Below are 19481 nucleotides of genomic sequence, written 5' to 3'. Positions count from 1 at the left end.
TTAACCGTAGGTCGACAGGAAGACGAGAAAATCCGGTAGTGAGTTCGCGTTGCGAGCGTGAAATCGCGGAGACACAGAATCAGGGTCGCGTGACCGGAACCCTGACCGTGGCCCAATGTCGGCATTTTTCAGTGGGAATTCTTCTGGAATCTTTTCGCACAGCTGACATATTTAGAAGCAGGGCAAATACGGCGGAGTCATTTCCGTTCGACATGAAACGTACGAATTAACTTGAGTACTGTTGCTTATAACTGTATCATAATTTTATGGCAATAAAATAAAGATGCAAACTTTAAATCCGAGAGATCAAAGATTCCCTGCTTTGCATTTTTTGAAATTTTCGGAAGACAAAAAGAGCTTGGAAAATTTAAATATTGAATGAAAATTTCGGGAGTTAATATTATACATTCTAATATCAAAGATTCTTTTTTATTTCTTCTTAATTTTTTGGGGGAAAAGTATATCTATAGTTAGTTTACGAAGACTGTTTTTCTTATTTCATTTTATGATCTTCTTTTGGATATTTTTTGAATTTGGATACGTCTGTTTTTATTCCCTTTATTGTATCGCAGACGAGATAACTCTTTTTACTAAAAAAATTAGAAATAAAGATCACCAAATCTGCCGTATTTCTTTAAAAATATCCGAAAGAAGAAGAAATAGTCCGAAATGGCTGATTAGTATGCAAGTTCTACTCGGGATCTTTTAAATATTTATTTCGGGTCTCAGGAATGCCGACCTTCGACATATCTTTGACATGACTCGAAGGACGACTGGTTCACATAATTTAGAATCTGTGATGCATAAATCATAGCTCTTAAATTATAATAAATATTAGCAAGCCTATATAATTCTGATAAAAAATATAAGTGCTTCATAATCCTTCGAAACGCTCGCGGTAGAAATCTATATACATTTAAAAAAGCATTTGTCTGAAACTGCTAAACAGAATCGATCATGTAGTGGGTTAGTGGGTCATCGTCACGTTAATTACAAAGATTCCAAACGCTGTGTACAGTGCAATCACCTCTGTCCAAGAATCCTCTCCTCAATCCCCTCTTTTCAAGTGCGTTACGCATCCCCTTCCTGTGCGACATTTCGAATACATGTTCGACGACGTTTCCTCGTGACTGACTCGCTGATTGATAATGCTGTTTTTTCTGTGTTTTCCTAATGTTAAACCGTTATATATTACAACACAATATAAACGAATTTCTTGTTTAAAAATTAAAAAAAGCACTTTAACTTTAATATTTTACCATTTTTCTATACGAATATTTCGCCTGCATATATGGAAATATTGAAAACCTCTAAATAAAATTTAATATATTCCAAGACAAAAGGATATTTAACTGTATGCTATAAATTAACTTAATTGATATAAATTAATTTGATTCTCTCTCTTACGGAAAAAATAACTTTTCATTTCTGAGCAAAAAACAAAAAAGAAATCAAAAAACTCTCTTACATTTCTGAAAATTTAATCTTACTTAATCTTATTTTCAATATTGAACTATTAGAAATATTTGTAGCAAACATATCACGTCCTTTATTATCTATGTCAATCTTTATAGAGATGTCGCTTGTTTTAAAATGTAAGTAGTGTTTGCACAAAGTTTAGGAGCAAAGGCTCCTAAAGTTTCCAAGCACCCATTCTTATGTTTGTGCTATCTCAGGTTTATTCTTGGGATGGATAATCCTCAGATAGAAGAATAGTCAGACACATCTTGACAAAGTGCTTTGAACCCGATATGGCGTGGCCGGACCAAGAAAACATGCCGTTATGCCGAGGACTGTAATGGCTTTCTAACAGACAGCCAGGCGGACAATTCGAAAGTTTTATGCAAATAAAGACGATAGTCTTCTTGCGAGGGCTTGTAAAAATCCATAAAATGCGCAACCGGTATTTGTCGACCTGGCACAAATATCCGCGCGCTGTCGCCGCTGCCGTCTCGTCGAGGCGAGGTACTTTCTTTCACATGCGTAATTGTTTTCCGCGTGCCTGAAACTTGCGCGATGCGTAAATGACGACGCCGACGCGATTAAACCGCGAGAAAGTTTAGTGAAACGTTGAGGAAAAGACGATTAAGCGTGGTAAATTGCGAATCGCTTGAAAGCTAACATTAATAATCATAATCGGAAACTTTGCAAATCTATGCAAAGTTTCGATTTACAATTTGTCGTGTATACATTGTGAGCTCACTTGTCAGATACTCAGAGTCGAATATCTTTTATAAAAGATTATTAAAAAGGAATACTGCGATACTAAACTGCGTTTTGTCGTTTCGCTTAGATCTCAATTTGTATGAACAGTTATGCTTTAAGTATTTTTATGTCTATAAATTTCACATGGTTGATTGCATTCGTACTATTGATTTGCCGATACCGAGACGACCGAGCATTAAAGTCACCGGATTGAGTAAAATAACGGGAGATTTAAACACCGGAGATATGCGAATGAGCGCCATTGCTACATTTGTGATAGTTCACTTTTACTAATCAAAAGGATGATCGAATTCCTCCCCTTGAACATTACAAATATTCCTCATTGCAAGTTTAACAACAATTTGACAATAGTATTTTTAATATATTGCGCGATATAACCGTGAATTATTTTAAGATTTTTGTTATATATAATTGAGAGAAATTTGAGTAGCTGTATAAAAATAATAAAATTATATTAAGAGATATAATAATATATTAAGAATTTTCGAAGATGCTCAAATTTCAATTGAGCAATGATATAATGTGCAAATATTATGGCAAGACAATCATGTAGAAAAAGCTTAAAAAATTCCTCCTCGTACGCGCATTGAGAGCAACGGCACTTCCATCACGTAACATCCGCTTTTCCGTCACGTACTTTTGTCTTTAGATAGTCACGAGGTCATGCGCTTATCATGTTTATTGATGGCGAATCGGAACACGAAGCTAAGTCATGTTACGTACAAGGTATGCCAAAACTAAATTTATATTCAAAATATATAATTATGTTTAACTATTATCTATGGATTTATATATCTTTCTCTTTTTATTCATTAATTTTTATCCAGGAAATTTATTCCAGATAGTTTTCAAGGAAAACCTTCTATAAAAAGTCAATATCAAACATTAAACTCACGATAAGTTGCGAGTGAAAAAGTCGAGATATTTCGCAACTTTCTCGCGGTGCAAATACAAAGGGTAATGTAAGATCAAATGATACATGAGTTTATAGCGCACAGTATAGAATGCCTGGCATTTAACTAGGAACTATCGCGTGCGCGCGAGTGTAAAGGCCCTGGGGCCCGTGAGACCCCTATAACAGGTCACTGCCATCGAGAGAAGCGAACAGACAGGTTCGAAGCACTGAATCCCTTTATGGGAGAAGGGGAGCCTGTTTATCCGTTCTGCATTTACACACGTATAGTGACATGCAATGTGTTCCATTTGCCCGAATCGAATATCCGATACAAACATCGATCTCGTCTCACCAAATCATTCAAATGTGTTAGGAATAATCCATCTGTATATTCGTTTAACACACGAGCCCTTCTCCCCTTCCTTTTCTCTGAAGGGAGAGTGTCTCTCGTTACTTTTGTATTCCAAAGATGCGAAACGGACGTGTTTCTGTGAGAATCCACTTTTAGACGCGGTAACGCAACGGTAATCGAATTTCTGAATTACATTATATAAGCGGCGTGCGAATTACGTTACAGGAGAACGACACAAACACTTTGCTCTTGGTACCGTTGCCAATAACGGTCACCCGGTATATGCCTTGCTCGAGGATGGAGCAATGTTCCGCACGATTGCAGGTCTCATCAGAGGGAGGAACGAGACAGCGACAATTCCACGCGTCTTAATCTCTTCGCTTTATCTTTGCGAAACTGCAATCGAGGATGATTACGGTTTACGAAACTTCTCGGGAGCATTATTATAGAGAGATTTGGCACGTTTGTCAAAGCTGGAGTGAATTGTGACGGATGACAGAAAAGTGCGAGTGAAAAATAGCGGCACGGTAATAAATTGCGAATATTAAGATATGTTGAGCGTTATGTCCCGGGCGAAAAGACTTTCTCGAAATTACACTTATGCGCTTGTTGCGCTTTCCTCTGTAAACCGCGATATGTATCAATTTCTTCTGTGCGAAATCGTTTCGTACCGCGTTTAAGAACAATTTCTCCTCTTAACACTGAAAGTTGATCAACGCGGGCATCTCTGACTGTTACTTTTCTGTCGACATATTTTTATACATCCACATACATGTCTATTGCCTGCTTTACGCTGTCTAGGAGCGTGTACGGAAGTTGCGTTAAAATAAATCAATGCATTGCAGTTATATATCAGTTAATGAATATAATGAATAGCAATAACATACAGGCCTATAACATTTTACATATCAATAATATAATTTATCAACTCGCAAAAGCAGTTAATAATACCTATAATTAATTCGATTTTTTAATAAAATAGAGTTATATACATCAAAAATTATCCGCGAATAAGAAATATTATCTATTTATGTTGTTATGTTTCGCAAAAGAATTCCAGAAATGCTGAAATAATATCTGCTGACCACTTCCTGCTTCACATTAATTCAAATAATTTTTTGTTGCTAACCGGTTCACGATAAGTTTCTCTACGATTGAGTAGATATGTGTATTATGTTTCATCGTAATCAATTTCTGATACTGTGTATAAATGGTTAATTTATTTCCACGATAAACATTAACGTTAGATTCGTCTGAACGGTTTCATTATATTAGAATACAAAGCGCGCGCTACATGCATGTTATTTATTTCTTTTCAAGCCATATATTATTTAATAAAATGGAATTAAAAAATTGTACAAAGAAATGTGTATTTCAAAAATATGAAAATTTAACGTAAAATGATAATATTAAATTAATCCAATGTTTTAAATTTTTCACTAATTTAGTTTGTCATTAAGATTGAGATTATAAATTAAAACGTAAACTGTTAATCAAATATCAATTATAATAATTAAATTAAACGAATTAAAATAATAAAAGCAATAATCGCTTAATTAATAATTAATTTAAAATAAAAAAAAATTTTAATCTATTTTATATATTGCGTTAAATATATCGCCAGTAATGAATTAACTTTACACAATATTTATGTATTAATATTGTATTATGTATTAATATTATAGTCGGTGAATATTTATTTTTAATTTTAATGTTTAAATGTAATGGAGACATAATCTCCCAATTATAAAATACATTATAAATTATATATTAAATTAAAAATTATATAAATAAACCCTCCCAATGGATACACCTTGACGTTGGTGGGAGGGCTTAGTACCTGGAAGGTTTATCCTGAAGGGGAAGCTAAGTATCCAAATGATATGTAATTTTATGTAAATTACATTTTATTATTAGTTATGTGTTATATGTATTATTATAGAAATTTTATTAATTAATTTTGATTAATAACTTGATTCCATAGGAAATAATTAAACATTAAACATAAAATTATACATTAATATAAACGTCTAATACAAACGTTCGTAATTTATATGATCGTAAAACGTTTATTCTTACGCATCTAATAACGATGATAATTAAACGGCATAAAAGGAGTTTATCTCTTTCCTGTAATAGAAGTCAAATTGTCAAGATGTAGTCAGATAAATAACCAGGATAAAATAAAAAATGAGTACGTCCATAGTAATCCGAAAAATCAGTAAACTATTTAAGATATATAATCAATATATTATTCAGAATGCGTATTCATGATAAAAAAATCCGTGAAACACCTGTAAATATTGCTTTTAAGTCGCATTGAATCTATTACCATTTTTCCGTTTTTTTTCCATTTTCATGTGATGATTTTCGTATTGTTGCTGAAAATGTGAGATCTTTGAATACATTCGATGCACATTTGGAGTGTAAGGTTCGTTGAAATGTAATGCAACCTGGAGCCTCTTCCTAGAAATTGGAGAGAGCATTCCTTACGTCATTCGATTTTCACCGGATACATCTTGTGTGTAAATGTTATGAAGGCAAGATTCTCCGAATTCATTTTATCATAACTGAATTCTTTACATAACTGCCGGTATTACTGCGAAAATGCGACTGTGGAATAAATTAAACGGAGTTATACATGTACTTCTTCTAGAATAAGAAGCTTCGTTGTTCAGCTTAAAAATTGAAATGTACAATCTTAATGTAACGGATAAAAACTTACATATTTAATGAGAAAAAAAGATTTTTAATCTACTTCTCTAATATTGCATGAAAAATGAAACTTATAATTCTTAATGAGCATTTGTAATTTATTAATAAGATATATTTTATGGCAAAAATATGCATTTACTGACAATTTTCTATTAAGAGGAGAAATTTTTGTTCAATAATCAATTTTTGATGAATGTATTTGACGCATATATATTTCGGTTATGTAAATAAAATATATCTTGTAAAAGAATATATTTCCAAATATAATATTTTCTCTAAGTTTGTTTTCAAATTTATTTAAGCGGAAATTTATTTCTCACAATTATGTGCTTGTAATGTTTGATAACTTCGATCGATCAAAGGAAGAAATAAGTAATACAAGAAATTGTTATTATAATTATTATTGGTACTGTTATTATCGATATCATTATGTTGTTACGATTATTATTATATTGTTAGTGTGGCATCTGACGTATAACAAGATAGCACGTATGTCAGGATTGTGTTGCATTTCGCTATTAATTAAAACCATCTTGTTAACGAGATCTTCTGTTCGTACTCGATAACAACGATACACAAAATCATAATTGAATTCATCAAAAATGTGATACATATACAAGCTTCTTTTACTCTCGTTACATATATACATATATAATCTTGAATTTGCATTGACTGTTCAGTGACATAATCAAATCGTTATAAAGAGATGCACGTCTTCAATTAATTTTAAAATTTAAAATTATTATATCAAGTTTATTAAGTACGTAGTATTAACAGTAATATTTAGTTTACCAACAACGAATTACATCATATTAAATTATTCATTTTTGCAGTCTTTAATTATATGAGCGACTGAATATTAATATTAATGAATGATATGAATATTAATATTAATTGAAAATTTCCCTGTTGTTTGGTTGCTTTTAAAAAAATTGAAAAATAGAAAATATCTTCTTTCTCTCTTGCAGTCCTTCCATCTTCTTTCTCTTTGCTTATTCTATGTGGCAGAATACACCGTTATAACCACGAGCACACTGAACGATCAAGGCACAGTACATGAACAATATGATATAACGCGACGTATCGATTAATTAAATAATTCATCAATTAACAAAAATTAATGCATCAGTAGGGATGCAGCGCGGCTAGACCGAGTCTTGGCGGTTCGGCATAGCTGTGACGGTATCTTCCAGGTGTCGGAATCATCTCCAACGCCGGTCTGGCACTCTCACGGTCGAGTCCGGGGTATCTTTCGTGCTCCGACAGCTCCTGGTAGGTCGTGCTTCTCCGCAGTTTGTCACGCAATTCTCGCGAGTGTTGCATACGTTCTCGAAATTCTCTCACCTGCTTAATGGGCGAAATACGTTATTATTTTAAGATTGTATATGTACAGTAATTGTGTGTGCTAACTATACGATTTTTTAAAGAGTCGCAAACCTCTCTCTGATCGACGGGATGCCTTTGGTCTCTGAAATCCCTGCCAATCGCTGGATTTTCATAAAAGCTTCTCGGTCGTGGCCTCGAAATTTCCGGTTCGGATGAACGTTCGATCGCGTAATGATGAGTCCTGGGTCGCGGTCTGCCCTTATAAGACACGCCATTTTCATGATCCAGCGCGTCCGGCTGATTTCGTCTTATCACATGATCATGTGAAGACGTGGAGTGCATGCTCGTCGGATATTGGCGGCTGGATCGATCCTCGTGGACTTGCCTCGCCGATTCGACCCTATCAAATAACAAATCGTTATAATATAATCATTTAATAAATGATTTCTTTACAGAAACTCTGAATGTAATCAGGATATTATTGTACAATATTATCAGTTTAAAATGATTCAGAAAGGATTATATTTCTTCCTACTCTTAATGATATATTACTTAATACTCTTTTTTTTATACATATATAAATGAGTTGTTAGAGTTTAAGAGAAATTTTTTATGAAAAATTGAGAAATGTGGACATGCAGGATATCGATACTAATTGCAATTTTTACAAAACAAACATCTGATCTATCAAGATCCACGCCTTCATAAATCTTTCTTGCAGGAATGCGTTTGATCGGTGAAAATCTTAGTTATACTAGAAACCTGTTCAAGCATGGAAAGTTGAGCAGAACCGTATATGTACAAAACGAAAAGCGCGACAACATATTGATGTCGTATTTAGATCTCTGGATTGATACTCTTTACAACATCACATTACGGCTTTTACTCCTTATCGATCCGTGCGATTAATGTTGCTCAATGTTTTCCGTACTAAAACATGCTCGCGACGACATGTACTAGATATTATATTACACGTAGAATAAATTTGTTTCTGGCGCAACATAAACTTTTCTCTATTTATATTATCTATAATTTTTATTGCGCAATTTTATAACGAGAAACTGTTAGTAATATTTATAAAAAATAATATTTTCTATCTCTCTCTAAGATCTCTCTCTAAGATCTCTCTCACACCTGTGCACAGGATGATGATCGTTGTCTCTCTGTTTAGAGAAAACAGGTCTGGCGATGGCCTCCCTCTCCATAGCCCTAAACATTTCCTTGGCATCTTGGAACCTTTCTCTAGGACTGGTCACCTCGCCGGGATTGACCCTCGGCTGATATTGAGGACTCGGCGATCGCTGTCTAAATTCCGCCGCTCGTCGATTCCTGTTGCAGCTCGGCGAAACTCCTCTGTTTGCTTGATTGGATACCCTTTCGGGGCTTCGCGGCAACCGCGGCAATGTCAGACTTGATGCAGCTGTTTCCTCTTCTGGCAGATAATCATTCTCCTCGTTTAGCGCACCCCAATCGTCATCTACGAATGATTAACATATACGAGGTCTGTAAATAAAGTAATGAGACTTTTTCGAGATGAACTTTTATTTATAATTTAACTATAATTTAACTCTGTCTTTTTCAAAATAGTTCCCTTGGGAAGCCACGCAGCGCCTGAGACGTTGTTTCCAGTCTTCGTAGCAGTGCTGGAACTCAGAAATCCGAATGGCCTTCAGCTGGTCGGTTACAGCCGCTTTTACGTTTTCGGTCGTATGGTCGGTTACAGCCGCTTTTACGTTTTCGGTCGTATACAGGAATGTTTTTCTTAAACTTGTAAACTTTCGATTACGGAGTTTTTGGCACGAAAAAACATTCCTGTCGTCCCCCAGCCCCCGTATTCGCCTGACTTGAGTCCCTGTGACTTCTTTCTCTTCCCGAGATTGAAAACTCATCTCAAAGGACATCACTTTGATAGACCGAAAACGTAAAAGCGGCTGTAACCGACCAGCTGAAGGCCATTCGGGTTTCTGAGTTCCAGCACTGCTATGAAGACTGGAAACAACGTCTCAGGTGCTGCGTGGCTTCCCAAGGGAACTATTTTGAAGGTGACAGAGTTAAATTATAGTTAAATTATAAATAAAAGTTCATCTCGAAAAAGTCTCATTACTTTATTTACAGACCTCGTAAATTGGCATTATTAATTTTAATTTCAGTCTATATAATATACAATGAATATTCTTTCTATCAGTGTTTTATCGCTTATCGATATAAAAAATCTACCGTTAAAAGTATTTTAACCTTGTATCATATATCTAATATTATATTCATACTTTATAAAAGATAAAAAAACTTTATAAAAGATATTTCACGAAAGACAATGGTAATAAACATCGAGATATGACTGCGAATTTCGTCAAGCGTAGCAGTTTTGCTCTTCCAGTTGACCCGTGGAAAATCGGTCGACGGTAATTCTTGCATCGCGGAATCTGGCATCTTGATGAGGTCAGGAAGATTTAAAGAGCGGTAGCGGGCTAAGAGAGCACGGAGGAGACGGCGGAGAACGGAGCACAGATGAGGCACGAAAAGACACGAGGAGGCTGAGAGGTGCCTCGGGCTGTGGGCCGAGAATGCGGAACCTTATTCCGCAACGTACAACGGCCTCCCACGAGGTCGAATCACGCACGAATTTACGTGCATCCGCGCGCCGCCGCCGCTCCGGTCGCCGTCATCAAGACAGCGTCTCATCATCATCATCATCATCATCAGCAGCATGACTATCATTATCCGTTGCCGTAAACAACGACGACACGGAGCGACGCTCTCGGCCTCCGCCTCCTCTCGGCCGCGTCGTGGAAACGCGCATTCGGAGAAGAACTCCTTTACGCAACGATCCGCTGTAGAGAGGCGAAGTGCCGTTACTGTATTAAGTAAGAATTGGAGGGATGAAATCAATTACATGGGACCGTCCCTGCCATTGCATTGTTCGCGCATCTTCGGAATTTTTTCAATTGTGCCGAGACACTCTGTATGATTATAACAATTATTACGCGTATTATTTATTAACGCGACAATCTATAAAATTGCATGTTAATTTGTAAAACTGCGTCTGCGTGGCTAATGAGATACGATCCTTATCTATCAATTCCATCGTTCATATCGATTCGGGACAGCGTAACGGCATACTTTCCGTGGAGATATTAAATCTTCATATACGCAATAAGGCGTCGATGACTGTGTAATTGATTAACGTCGATTTTAAAGCGATTAATCGATAAAGCTAATCTTCGCCTGGAATCTAAGTAGCGTTAGAATAATTTCGCGCGAAACGCAGCCACGTCACATAAGCTGATGCAGAGGAGAATCCGTGAAAGATATGTATGCGCGAAGGTAGTTAAGTGTGTCATGTCGCTTTACATCGTAAGGATTTCTGATAGGATCGAACGAAGCGTCGTTCACACGACAGGATGGGAGTAAAAAGATTGTGATCAGGTGTTGATCACCACGTTCCAACATCTGTTGCGTCCTTTTTAATCGCGCGAAACCTAAATGTGAAGGCGATCTTTTACACGTGTCGCTCATCTTTCTCGTATTTCAATATTCAATGATATTTCACTTCGGAATAAATTATCGATAAATTTATCAAATATTAGATAACTAAAACAGTTATAGCGCTTTAATTAAATATTAATATTATAATAATCATAAATACCAATGATTAAAGTTTGAGATTTTATGCGACCTGGTTAGAAAAGAATATGCAGGTAAGATCTCTCTTCCCTCTCTCTTCATTATTTATGCTCTTCATGCCGCGACTGATTTTTTTCATCTTGAACAGCAAAGTTCCGTGAAATTTTACAACTTTGCGCATCATGAATCGAAAAAATAATAGCAAATAGCTATGGATCATTACATTGATATTAAAATTTTATCTTAACATATTACTTATCGATTTAATTTATAATGCAAGAATTAATGTCGTTAAAATATAGAATAGAATATTTTAATTATATAAAATATAGAATAGAATATTCGAAATCTTTTACGAGTCGAAATCGGTGGCTCGTAAAATGTCTAATTTTTATGCAAAATCTGAGCGCTAATCGGCGATTGACTGATTTTCGCGGTCATACGTCGTTCTGGAGGCAGCTGAGATACGTGCACCCATCGTAGGCCATGGTACCTGTCGCTAACACGACGACGTCCTAACGGTATTCCTCTTCCACTGTAACAGGTGCTCAATACAATCTCTCTCTTTCTCTCTTCCTTACATGTGTGAGCTTAACGTCGTGCCGTGCGTATCTCTACCGGTAAACACGATGTACGATGGGGGCATCTTTTTTTTACTCTCTTGTTCATCTCGAAATTTATTCGGCGATGTTATATGGGTCAGTCGTCCGTTAAAAAACATGTTTCTCACGCGAGAAGGAGGCACGCCCCAGAAGACGAGCTCCTCGACTTTGGAGCTCTGATATACGTGCATCGCGTGCATATTTAATGTGCATTCTATCGGTTCACTTTGTATGAAAGGTAAAGTAAGTAGGATGAGTTCATTCGCGAGGCTGAGTGCCAATAAAGCATCTACATGTACTGAAAATCACCGTTATATATACATACTCTTCTCTCTATTACTTTGCGTCCCCGTTTTGAAAAAGTATATTCTAAACGAAATAAGTTTCTCTTAATTGGATTGCGAGTTTTTTTAGAAGCCTCCTCCATCAAATACGGTTTATTGTCTGCGGTCGCCTTTTTGATTTTGACAGCTTCAACCGCAGAGAGATTCGATCGCAAATCATGGAAATCTTGAACGATCGATTTATGTGTGTATATAGAAAGAAAAAGAGAGAGAGAGAGAGAGAGAGAGAGAGAGAGAGAGAGAGAGAGAGAGAGAGAGAGAGAGCAGGAAGAGACTATTAATTTGCAAAACGCGATTTTTCTGCGTCAACTTTCCTGTGAAATGTTCGTTGCGCGTAAATCGACTTTCAAAGGATGCGATTTCGCACGTTTCCCTCGGAACGACGCGCGTGCAGGCATCACGCAAATGCGACGTTTTCGGGTTCGACCGGGGTGAAAGTGGACAATTTTATTGTTAGCGAGAGCGCGTGATTTATAACAAATTAGGTCGAACTTAATTCCGTATTCAATACGACGGCGGCGAAACAGCGATGTAAAAAGGAGAAAAAAAAAGCGAACGTGCTTAAAGACGTCGAGAAACGATTTTTCGTAGTTATCGGCAATTGGGTTATGGGGTCGTACGGTTCGCCACTGCCCAGTTTTCTACGAGAGCCGATAAGATTCGAACCGACACGCACGGACACCTGTTCCGCGAGTAGAAAGCGCCCAAATTTTTGTCGTCCGGTATGAATCTTTGACCGCGGAATTATAGTTCCGCTTTTATGCGCAGCAAACGCGTTGCGAATGATTTGTTTAACATGGTTATTTCCGATAGGTAATAATATTTTCAAGAGATAAAGAAAGTCACCAGTTAATTTACTTTTTTTATATTTTCTGGTACGGATAGCAATACATACAAATGTATTGTTATTTTATTTATGTTTTTACGTGGCAAAATTTCTTTTAGAACGAGATTAATTTTCTATATATATTATGCCATTAAAAACTAATTTCGTCGATGACGGTAGTTCTCTTCGCTTCGAGAAGATTGATTATTAGGTGCGCGATCGTTTCCTGAGACGGATCGTGAAAAGAAGAAGCGATGACTTTCACTTTCATGTAGCGTCCAGCATCGTCTTGCATTATCGCTTAACCGACGTAATGATGCGTCCACTCGATAGCAGAGATTACTCGAAAAACTTTCCATTTTGCAATTAGCCGCGAATGGCGTAACGACGCGAAATTTTTAGCGCGCTCGTTAAACATTTACATAACTACAATCCTTTCCTTTGTTCCTATCGATCGCTCCCCGTCTTCGAGTTTCGATATTTTATATCGCGAAATTTTTGAATATAAATTGAACAAGTTATTCAACTTTCAGAATTTAACGGCTATCCCGTACTAGGCAACGCGGCAATAAATTTAATTACCGCGAGAGTCGACATGGTATAAATTTTCCATTAAGTATGTCAAATAAGAAATACATACGGATCGAAATAGCAATTTCGAGGTAATTCGTGTTTACGTCCTGAAAACCTATTTTCACGATCGTGTAATACCTATCCATGCAATTACTCTCAAAGAACATATTGGCATAATAACGCAAAACTTATATGAAACGTACGAGCGTAATATTTGTAGCAAGTTTCACATTCGCTAGATGCAATTGTCATGCTCGCAGTCAATTTTACGCATGCTCCTCCATTCAAACTTTCTTACTTGAAATGGGATGTTGCACTGTAACTTGATGCAATGCTGGAGAATGCTCTCAGACTTTACATTGCAACGACCTACTTGCCAATTTCATACATGTGTCTCTTAATAGTAACAATAGAAATTCTAACTTGTCGGAGAAACAAGTATCTCTGACATGTTGCCTTGCTCGAGTCTTAATTGTCAAATTATATGTAATTATATGAAATTAAAAACTCTGGAAATTTAAAACTTACGAGCAAGATGATGCTCGAATCTAAATTATATGCAGAACAAAAAGTTAATTTTATGAAACAAAGAATTATTAAAAAACATGGAAAAATTTGGGGATGTCTAAAATTAAAATACACTATTCAAAAAAAGATGAAGTGTCTTAAGAACCATGAATTTTATACGATAAAGATCACTTACCGGAAGAGGAATCTCTGGACGGTCTGGACGGTCTCTGACCGAGGGGATGATGCGTCTGATAAGGTGGTGGCGTTGCCGCGCTATCGGATCCTATGCCGCTGCTGGCTGCGCTTCTCGTGCCACCCCTGTCAATGGCCGTGCTACCACCCACGATAGTCTGATTTAAGCAACGTCTAAACTCGATGCCGGCCAAGTTACCACGGTGTCTGTGCACGGTGTCATAGTCGCGCGGCGGCAGTAATATCGGGCCTACGTCATTGTCGTCGGAATTACCTCTGCCTGAAACACGATTGTTTGCTGGTATCCACGTTGCCTTGACACGTATTCGAACGAGCGCGGATGCTCTAACGTTCGTTCTCTCGCTCAGTTAAAATCGTCGATTGTGAAAATAGCGTTTGATATAAATATTAATGAAAAAGATTAAATAAAATCTTCAGGTGATTCTTATCATATATAATTTTTTTTCTATTTTTTTATTAGAAGATAAATCCTATGTGAAATTTTACATGTACGATATACGTAACACTTTTCCAAATATTCCACTTGTGCGCGCTGACATACATATAAAATCTTGTACAGCGAAATGTTAAGCGAGATTTAAAGGAGGCATTCACCTAATTTCGCCCGCAGCTCGGCGGCCAGAGACTCGTAAATGGTCGTGGTTTGGACCGGATCGTGTCTGAGCTCACCGCTGCCTTCAGAAGACTCGGACTCTCTGGTACTTCGACCGTCGCTGCCTAGATTGCTGCGGATTCTGCCTTCGCTCGCCGTGACCCTGGCCAAATTGTCGGTGTGTGACGCCAACGCTTTCAACTGGCCACCCAACAATTCGGCGGTTTCGACTGAGTCGCATCTAAAGTGGCCGGAAAGCAAGAGGAAAGATAAAGAGAAGCCCCAGTCTTTTAGACTTTTCAAAACGATAGAGAAATGATCTCGTCCTACCGACTCTATAGTGATTCTCCTATGTGGGATTTTGCTTGTTTCCACGCAACATTTCATGAAAACTCTACTTGTCTTAAAACAATTTATTACCGACAAGATAAAGATAGGATAAACAGAAAATACGATACAAAATTTCCGTGTAGAACATAAAACGTGTGGGATCAATCTCTATTCTGTTAGCGAAAAATGCGTGTGGAAAATTCACATTATATTTTTTATATCTAGATGTAAGCTCGCGATAAGCACGATTGGCGTTTCTATGTGAAAAAAAACCGGCCGTTTCTTCTCAATCGGGTCATTGGTATACTTAACGAAATTCATCGCGGAATATAATTGTATAAATTCACTCGAGCTCTTTATGCTACAAAATGTTCTTTAACGGGACTTTCATTGAGCATACCAGAGAGATCGCGCGCCTTCGCGGTTACTTCGATTTAAACAATCGCTGCCGCGATTCTCGCATAGAACTCGCTTTATAATCCCGTTTCTCTCTTTGTAGCATGAAATAAAACTCGAGGTCTCTTTCGAGATTCGAATAATTATATCAAATGTTCTAATTATCCTTGTAATAATAGCCTCGATAACTTGCATATTAATGACAAAGTTTCATCTCTATTCATCCGCTGCATCGTTGCAACGATATAACGCGATTGATGTGCGCGGGATTATGAAAGTCATTAGCGATCTGTTAGAATTATGAAATTTGTAAATTAAAGAACGAAACACGGTCCGTAATAAGTGAGATCGAGATGATGAAGCGAACGGACGATCTCTATTTAACCGCAAATTTCTTGCGCGGGCTTGAAATAACGTGGCTGCATCTTATTCCCATGCTGTATCTATATTTCTAATAAAAGTTTACAACTCCTTTCTAATTAATAAATAGGCGAATCATAAGTATATTCGATTGAAAGAACAAAGTTATTAGAACGAGAAAATATTTACTTGTAATCAATATATTAAGCAGTATCAAAAATATGAATTTTCAAAAATTTAGTTTAATTTAAATGGATAGTTTATCGCTTGTCGAGTATTCATATTAGCTCTCTGACCTGTATGCGTGCACGTGAACAGGATTGTTCGTCGCAGGATTCGGCAGAAGTAGAGTCGCGGCTACGACGTCCTCCCGTTGCACGGCTGCCAGAACCGCGTGACCTGGTACCAAGTGTTTCACCGCCGATCTCGTCGAGCCACCCGGGTGAACCGTTTGTATGATCTTCAGACCTTTGTTGCTCACCTATCAAATATAAATGCATCGCCGTTCACGTCTCTTGCATCGCGGAGCGCGCGCTCACGCGTTTCTTGCGCAAACCCTGGCTTTGTTTGCCTCTCGCGAGATACATTCCACAAGATCGTTCCAACATTTAAATGTACGGTATAACAGTAAATTAAGAGTTATGTACGTTTCTTTTTTTTTTTAAATAAAACTCGTTAAATCTTTATATAAAAGTAACGTTACATCTGTCGAGGAGAGAAAGACGATTAATAATTGATTCATATTAATAAAATCAAAGTAAACTCGCGTGGTAGAATTTTAGCTCTCTCGATTGCCTCGTTCTCTATCTCGCATCCCGCATTCGCAAACATTCGTCCTTGTACTTAAAGAGAATCACGCGAGAGCAGATATACGCGAGGAGGCGTACGTGCTGCGTAATTCTCTCTCCGTACAACGTGTTCCACTTCGCGAAAACACTTAATTACCGCGCCGTCGATCATCGCGACGATTCGAATTGCTGAAATACTGGCGAGACCGGTTATGGATATCTGCCACCTACGGACAACCCCGTAGACTTTCCCGCATCGTCCATGCCCCGCGGCCAGCGCAATTACACTTACACAATAATTAGATGGATCTCATTTCGTAACGTGTCTTTTTCTACACGGTGTGTGTACGTGTCTTGCGCGATGGAATTTCGACAAAATAACGAGCAAGAGGAGGAGAAGCGTTAAGGAAAAAAAAATAGAAATTAAAAGGAATAAAAAGCATATAAATTTATATTTTTATTTGCACTTTACTGCTCGATCATACGTGGCAAATAATTTTCAATGAAAAATTGTCGCGAGTACAGTTAGAGATTAAACTTAATTAGTTGTAGCCTGCCATTTATATGTTCCTATCGCAGACCGTTCATCACGTAATAATAATGATAATAATAATTATTTTCTTTTAACAGCATGCGGTCCGGCACATCTGGCGCATTCTATAATGCGTAGATTAAAAATTCGCTAATCATTATAAAGAACCCGTTTGCTTCATTTGACGTCGTTACCAACGAGCGTTGAATCGTTCCTTACTGTTTAGGTCCGACTTACGTTTAGCGAGATTTATTGCATCACGCACCGGTAGCAAATGCGATTTCTAAACGAACGAGCGTATCCTTTTTCAGACGCCACTTGATATGCATCGAGAAGCTCATGCCACGTGCTAATGTTTTTAACAGTCACGAAACAGTTTTGGCACCGTGCGTTCATTTTCTCTTTTTCCTATTCGAGGTAACGCGTACTGAACTCGATTCTATAAGATTCGGGTCAATGAATTTATTATTACTTTTATTCGCTCGGCGAACACGTAATGTTACAGATACGTAAAGCTTCATATGCTTTCAAGACATAATTTCATTGTATATCTATTGTAACTTGGAAAAAATATATTGAACAAATATATATAATATTTATAATATTTATATAATATATATATAATATATATATAATATTTTCTAACAAGAATAAATATCTATATTTTTATTAATATTAATCAAAGAACTAGAAATTGTTAAATGAAAATTATTAAAACGCATTACATGGACAATTTTTCCTCTTATCGCGAACACGTCGCATCTCTCTTTAGATCCGCAATTATCGAAAATTCCCACGTTCCAATATACAACAAGGCGTCGCTAATTCGCGTCAAAAGTCGTCCGTTCCATCGCGATCGATTGGACAGAAAACATGGAAGATTATTTCGATGGAGACAAATTAATTTAAGCGAATCTGCAACTTAGACAAGGTCGTGATTCTTGCAGGATAATTTAACAGGGATAAGAGAGGAAACAGAGAAGCTACAGGATATGTATTGGTGTAAACTCCCGAGTGTACGCGTCGTGGCTTATTCGTTTCCGTTTAAAATATTTTCGGCGCACAGTGTCGAAACCGGATTTCAGGATGATACCGCTCACCTGCAGTGTGACCTTGAAAGGTTCTTGAAGTCGTTCCCGCTCCAACAGGTAAGCTATGGCAACGGGCATCGCGTCCACCCCCTTAGCCTCCCTCGCGCCAAGGTACCAGACGTAATAGAAGCTCTTCTTGACATCCTTGCTACCTCTCAGGCGTAGGGCCATCACTCACTATGTTCACGAAGAAATAAATCAACTTTATCATTTCGTTTGCAGGTAAGGACTCGTTATCGAGGAAACGAATTGAAACGGTAAACGCGCCGAATAATGATCCGTTATTACGAATGTATTCGATATTTAATCGAAGCATTCTTTATACGAACGCCTGCTTACTTACTTGATTTACAATCTAATACATACACTCGCAGTTTTGCTTTTATATTTAAAATAACGAATGAGAATTCTCCCTGTGTGTATTTCAGATTCTAATGTATCGAAAATTTCGCATCGGAATATTTTGTGAAATAAATAAATATAATTATACAGTGTGACGATAATTTATTGCTTGATAAAGACACACCCAACTGATAGAGAATTATTGACATAAAACGATAACACAGAGAATACAAGAAGAGAATTCATTATTCTTAATAGCCGGGACAATATTTTTTTATTGTTATGACCTGTGAAAAGTTTTATGATGATGAAATAGGAATCGAGATTGAATTGCGGGATTAGCATAACAAATAAAGTTCTTTTTTACGTAATAGATAACGAATCGAAAATATAGTAAAAATTTTTTAATACATAATGCGAACATATTAAACGCATATTCAGGTACGGAAGCGACTATGGAAATTGCGTGGATAACGTCGTGATCGCGCAGAACGTAAACAGATACAATTTCCTGCATAATTTTTATTTAATTATACACTTCATTTTTCTCTCTTTCTCTCCATCTTTCTCTCTCTTTCTTTCTTGATTGAAGAAAAACGTCAATTTTCCACAAGCTAGGCTTTTACCGTGCCTGCCGCGCGAGCAAGTCTGTCGGTTCATCCACTTCCTCAATTACTTTCACGCTTAAACCCGTTTCCATGTTATCCATCTCTCGGCGAATCGTTTCCCACTGATCTTTAACGACGACGGTGCTTTACAACGGAAATATTTTACCAGTTGGAAGCATATCGATAGATATCAATTGAGATAAATCATAAAAATTCATATGTTAACATAGATCTTA

At 37.0% G+C, this 19481-nt stretch overlaps 1 protein-coding gene across 2 annotated transcripts; it reads right to left on the bottom strand.

Moving 5' to 3' along the window:
- Window positions 1-6555: 6555 nt before the first annotated feature.
- Window positions 6556-18517, bottom strand: LOC145967937 (uncharacterized). 2 transcript variants are annotated; one of them, XM_083093039.1, is made up of 7 exons: window positions 18305-18517; window positions 16181-16365; window positions 14801-15039; window positions 14187-14465; window positions 8649-8991; window positions 7626-7914; window positions 6556-7535 (listed from the first exon to the last, which is right to left on the bottom strand). In XM_083093039.1, exons 1-7 carry the CDS (start codon window positions 18464-18466, stop codon window positions 7314-7316), a joined length of 1719 nt encoding a protein of 572 aa, XP_082949165.1. In that variant the 5' UTR covers window positions 18467-18517; the 3' UTR covers window positions 6556-7313. The 2 variants fall into 2 exon arrangements, with proteins under 2 accessions (XP_082949165.1, XP_082949166.1); XM_083093040.1 differs by having other exon boundaries at window positions 6560-7532; window positions 18305-18514.
- Window positions 18518-19481: the final 964 nt, after the last annotated feature.

This window comes from Camponotus vicinus, unplaced genomic scaffold (assembly GCF_025532165.1).
Source record: "Camponotus vicinus isolate PSW18456_S1 unplaced genomic scaffold, iyCamVici1.0 SCAF_3, whole genome shotgun sequence".
Lineage (NCBI taxonomy): Eukaryota > Metazoa > Arthropoda > Insecta > Hymenoptera > Formicidae > Camponotus > Camponotus vicinus.
The sequence above is the reverse complement of the archived record's forward strand: the minus strand, read 5'-3'. Positions and strand labels throughout refer to the sequence as shown.